This window comes from Pteropus vampyrus, unplaced genomic scaffold (assembly GCF_000151845.1).
Source record: "Pteropus vampyrus isolate Shadow unplaced genomic scaffold, Pvam_2.0 Scaffold94, whole genome shotgun sequence".
Classification (NCBI taxonomy): Eukaryota; Metazoa; Chordata; class Mammalia; order Chiroptera; family Pteropodidae; genus Pteropus; species Pteropus vampyrus.
Window position 1 is genome coordinate 2069617 of NW_011888875.1, and position 6064 is coordinate 2075680.

A 6064-nucleotide genomic window follows, 5' to 3' on the forward strand; every position below is an offset into this window, starting at 1 on the left:
TGAATATAGATTTCTTATCAAAACAGACTAATTTGTCATAAACATAAGACTTTTACAAAGAATATTAATTCGTTGGTTAATCAGAGTGATTTTAGTAGTTTGTCTAGAGACTTCAATTTTAATTTAAAGACTGGAAACAAATAGACACCACTTTCTTTCTAATATGCTTGAGTGAGACCAATTTGAAAAGAGATTAAGTATATTTTAACCTTAAACTTTTAAAATGTAGCATCTTAAATCAGGAAGGATGGTATACTCCACAATACCATGAACTTGAGTTCCCAACTCTGGCTTAAGGGCAATAATACATTTTAATTATGCTTCTACAGGAACTGTTAAAGCTGTGGAAGCATGAGTGTAAACGTGTGATAGCCGATCGTTTCACGGTGCCCGATGACGTGACCTGGTTTGATAAGGCTTTAGTAAGTCTGGTAGAGGAGGAGTTTGGTGAAGAGAAAAAACTCTTGGTGGATTGTGGAATCGACACCTATTTTGTGGATTTCCTGAGGGATGCACCTGAAGCTACAGGTAAACTATCGAAGCAGAATCTGAAATTCCCCAAAGGGAGGGCTGAAGATGGAAGGTTCATTTAAGGACTGATGAATTTCAGTCTAGTAAACTTTATGGAAACAAGCCTGGGACCTATTGTACAGGATGAGTGGATAAATGCATACTCATGGAGGTCAAAGAGTAACTGTTTTTATGCATGTAAGTCTTGGATATTAAGATAAAGTTGGGAGGCAGGATATGGCAGAAGAAAGTGCATAGGACTTATGCCTGTCACACAGAGGTAGATCTGAGGAAAGGATCTACCACACGTTAGCTGGGAATGAATTTTAAGTAAATTTCCATATTTAAAAAGGCTGCTTAAATGCATGCTATTTGTATCTTCTAAATGCTCAAAAATGACCAGGGTGCTCCTTGTTTGGTTTAATAAGGAAGGATATGTGTGATCTATCAAGTTTCTGAGTGACAGTTGTAAAATGAGGTTTATTGCTGGCTATACTATTGGAACGATCCTTCCACAAAAAGAAGCTCATATGTTTTATTTGAATTCAGGTCATGCAAATACAAAAATGATGTAAAGGTAAGAGCATTTGTAAGATAATTAGAATTTATGTATTTTATTTCTTCTAATTCAGAAAGATAAATAATTATGATTTTCAAGGAGCAAAGCACAAATGCGTTTTTTTGTTGGGGGAGTGGGTGTCTGGAGGCAAACATCTAATCTTTTGTGACTTCAAAGAACTTTGTTTCTCAAAGCTTGAGTTGAACATTTATGAAAAGGTGACATGACTATTGAAATTTAAGCAATGAGAGCTTTATGAACACGCCAAACTTAATGATTATATTAAATCAATTTCCTTGCATTGTCATAAAAAGATTAATATACTGTATTATATTAGGACAGGGTAAATTGAAAATCATTATGTACTATTAGATTTGGAAGATCCACTGAGTCTTCTAGTACCTAGTGAATTCCTCAGTTCTTTTAGACTATTCAATGAGTGTGTCACTTTTTTTCCTGTTCCTATTAATCGATACTGAATTTATGTGCCAGTGTAGCTTTCTTTGGTGTTTTTTTTTTATAGTCAAAGTTGGAAAAGTGTTAAGCTGCTATATTATGTGTTTCAAATTTTTTGAAAAGTTATATTGATTTTAATACTTTCCCAGTCAAATAATTGAACATATTAATTTAAAAAAAAAATCATTTCTCTATTTTCTCTCAAGCCTCCACTTCCATTCCCCCAAATTCACTTCTATCCTCACCACTAATCTGAAATTCTCAAACTATAAAAATTTCCTGAGCAAATTCAATGACCTTTTTATTCTTATTAAAAAATAATTTAATTCTTGACCTCTGTTGCTGATTTTAACACTAAATCCTTTTTTTTTTTTGATCTTCATTTTGACCATTGGGTGAATATTTCTGAGAGAATTTAGAAATGCCAATATTCACTTCTGGATTCAAATCAAATTCAGTGTTTATAACATTATTTGAAATTGGCCCTTTCTAGATAGGAAAGAAAGAAGACTGCGTATGATCACAAAAATTCTAATGCTTTTACTATTATTTGCTTTCTTTTCTTTTCTAAAATATATAACATGACATTTGGATGAAAATAAGTATTATTCAGGGTTAAGTAGTAGAGCTATGAGTGTATTCATTTGCGTCAAAGGAAGTAGTAAAGTCCAGTGACTTGAAGAAGCTTAATCAATTCTTCTGCCTCCACCCCCAGGTGAAACATCTGAGGAGGCCGATGCTGAGATGCCCAAAGTGTATGAGCCAATTGAATCTTTTGATCACCTAAGGGAGCGTTTGAATCTGTTCCTGCAGCTCTATAATGAGAGCGTCCGTGGTGCTGGCATGGATTTGGTATTCTTCGAGGATGCGATGGTCCACTTGGTCAAGGTGGGTGGCCACGCCCAGTAGCGCCTCCCTGAAACGACAGACTCTTGGCTTCACATGAGAATTTTCCCCTCTTCTTTCATTTTCGTCTCCTAGGAGAATATTAAGTTTAAAAATAAACTCAATGCTACAGTCCAATTTAATTTCTAAACTGAATGCAACATATCGCACATATAGGCTTAAAATCAGAGCAGGTGTACTTCAAATGTGTGATGTGATAATTTTATTCGGTGTTGCTATACAACTCTCAGCTCACTGTTTTCACCACATAGAATGAATGTAGTTGACATTGGAGTTCAACGCACAGGCAAAAAGTCTGCTTATTTCTTGCATCATGCAAAAGAAAACTATAAAAAACTGCAAAAATTTTGAAGATATTATGGCAAGTCAGTCACAAAAAGATAATTACTGTACAATTCCACTTCTATGCGGTACCTAGGGTCATCAAATTCATAGAGACAGAATGGAATGGTGGTTGCCAGGGGCTGGAGTAAGGGGCAATGGGGAACATTTAATGGTACAATTTCATTTTGGCAAGACGAGAAGGGTTTTGGAGATGGAGGGTGGTGATCACTGCATGATAGTGTGATTGTTCTTCATGTCATCGAACTACACGCTTGGAAATGGTTAAGATAGTAAGTTTTATGTCATATGTATTTTACCACAATTAGAAATAATAACTTAAAAATTAAATAGAAACGATTGACTTTGCGCTGGATGAAAATGCTGTTTGAATGAACCACAGCAGGAAAGTATGGTTTCCTTCCTTCTTTGTCACATGAGTCATTATAGTAGCCATCATTCATAAGGCAGTTGATGCTCAAATGTTGAAAGTAAAATATATTATTTACTTGATAACTTATGTGACCTAATTTATGTATATTAAAGGATAATGCAATTTAAAATTCATTGTTGACATTCTCACTTTGTCGATGTCAATTATGTTTTCAGACTGGACCCTTTGAGCTAGAAAGAAGACAATTTGAGGCTGTCTTCCATTACTTAGGTTTAACCTTGAGGCATGATCTCACAATTACAAGTTGTCACTTCTAATAATTACTGAATTTTAGAAACGGAGAGGGTTTTAGAGGTTATCTGATCAACTCTCCCTCTAAAAATAGAAGAGTAGGAGGGAGGCATTTCTGCAACGTGGGAGTAAGTCTGGGGGAGAGAGGAAGACGGGGTTTGTTCTGGGCTTGGGTACCCTCGGCGTGAGGCATTTGGCTTGAAAACTCTAAATTCTCCAGAACCTGAGACGTCTCTACTGAATGATGAGCACAAATGTTCTTTCAAAGCCAAATATAAATAGCATTTTGAAATTAGCTTCTAATTTACAGTTGAGTAAGAGTTATGTGTTTCAAGCATAGACACTCTGTCATATTTAATGATTAAAAGGAAAAAGAAAAAAAGAACAACATCTTTTGTAAATAAGTAATACCACAGGCAACTTCATGATGAAGTGTCTATTAGAGACGCACTCTAACTGGCCTGATATTTCGTAACAGCTTAAATCGAAGACGGGGTTATTTATGTTAGTCTTGTGCTTACGGAAGTTCTCAAGAACTTTCTCCCGTGTTTCACAGCACAGATGACGAGAGATGAGCATTTCTTCACTTTGGGCATGGCAGTCGAGGCCTGGCTGACATAGCACAGGGTCCTTGGCTGCGTTTTCCCTCACTCTTAGCCTCTAACGTGTCTGCTCTGGACTTGGCCAAAGAATCATGAGTGGACTTTCTGAGCTAAGATGCTCTTCATTCCTCATGATCTTCTGGGCTGATGCCCTCTCCTACACTCCCACTTTCTGTGCACAGTACATCCAATCTCTGTGTCCTGTGGGTGTGACCTTGAGACATGTGACCTGGTCATAGGAAATGACGGAAGCCATGAGATGGGATTGAAGATGAAAATCGCAGCAAAACAGGGTGCGATATGAGACCGAGTGTATCTCTTAGCTCCTTTCATAATTAAAGTAAGAATTGCTTTTAAAACAGAGACTATCTTTCTATGACACTTCTTTTGCCCCTTTGGTTGAAGTCCAGGCCGTGGCGTGTAAGGTTTTCATAGTCTGGGCCCTGCCTAGCGGTCTAGCCTGCCAGGGGTCATGCTCTGCTTGGCGTATAGTCTAGAAAAATCAACCGCTTACCAGGAAACACACATCAATTCCAGGGCATGTCACCGAGGTGGCATCCCCAGCAGTGCCGTGCCGTGTACAATGGTCTGTTTGTGTATTCGTAAGCTCTGTGAGGGTGAGCACGCAGTCCATTTGCCTCAGCATTTACGGGCTGGAGGACCACTGAACCTGGCACACTCTAGATGCCTGGGATGAAACCGAGTCCCCAGTATGGCCCTAAACAGTCCTTTGCTGTCTCATCTCCCAATATTTCTGTACCCAGTATCCAGCTGGAAATAGCTGTGGGCATGTGCAGACTCTGAGACTTTGTGCATCACCTTCCTGATTCTTAAAATTTAGCCCAACTCCTGGCCGGCATGCCACCTTCTCCGTATGCTGAACTTCTAGTCATTTTTCAAGATCCAGATCAAATTCCAAGTCCACACCTAAGGCTTGCCTCCACCAGGACCAGGCAGCGTTGTTTCCTTGGCGTTCTGTCCCTTTGTCGTCATCGTTCCGGTCTGTCCCTGGGTTCACTGTGCCACGTCATCGCCTTCTCATTTACAGGTCTCTCTCTCTCTCCTGCGAGAGCGTAAGTGCCTGCCGGGCAAGGTGGACATTGTCAATTTTGTAAATATTTGCTAAAGCAATTAAAAAATGAGTATCTGTCTCACAGTTCATACATAAAAGGACAAAACAGCCCCATTTGAAGGTCTCACTTGATTGCGGTTTCTTTCTCTCATAATTTCTGTTTTTAACTAGATTGTGAGTTTTTTGAGTCTGCTTTTAAAGCAATCTTTTCGTTTGTTCATCTATATGTTCAGTTGTCAGACACATTCTAAAGGTTTACCATGTGCTAGAAACTGGGAATTAAAAAATTTAATAAGACCCAGACCCAGTTGCAGGAGAAGATGTTGGGATGAAGGGTCTCAATTCCTAATTAATAACAATTATTTAAATCCTTTTTATAGTTACCGGCATCGACCAAAGGAAACGATTATGACAAATGCCATATGTTTTGAAAAATGATAACCAAAGAGACACAGAAGGTCCTGGTATGGCTTGCAGTTGCTTGTTACTTGCATTATCTGTGCCTCCTGAAGTAATAAATACCGGGGCAAGAATACATGAATCGACATTGGCAAAATACTAAGAATTCTTTCCAGTATTATTTTTTCCCTGCCTACAACAACTTTGGAGAGAATCACCTGGAAAGAATGAGTGGGAGGCTCACAAAAAGGGTTACCTGCCTACCCCACAATTCTTAGGTCCTCAACAGAGATAGGAAGATGGTTTCCATTTCCTGGGTCTCTGAAGTGGGGGAAATAATTCAAGTGCCAAGAGTGGTCCCAACAGGACTAGGGTGCAGCTCTGCCGTGGAGGGAATCCTGAGAAGGCTGTTTAACTATCCCTTGGCAGAGCCAGGTTACCCCAGGAAACTTCCCCAGCCTCAGAGAAGTGTCCCCTTCTCAGCCCCCCTCCTACTCTCTGTCATTAATCCAGAGGGAAGCGGCCATTACAGCAACCCCCCAGGCCAAACTTGC

The 6064-nt window shown here is 39.1% G+C and overlaps 1 protein-coding gene across 1 annotated transcript in view; it reads left to right on the forward strand.

The window, feature by feature from the left end:
- DNAH5 (dynein axonemal heavy chain 5) overlaps nucleotides 1–6064 on the forward strand; it is a 223620-nt gene that overhangs the window by 133650 nt on the left and 83906 nt on the right. Inside the window, exons 49-50 of the mRNA XM_023532947.1 lie at nucleotides 330–528; nucleotides 2241–2413. Coding sequence (XP_023388715.1) covers nucleotides 330–528; nucleotides 2241–2413 — 372 coding nt within the window. The remainder of the gene's footprint in view (nucleotides 1–329; nucleotides 529–2240; nucleotides 2414–6064) is intronic.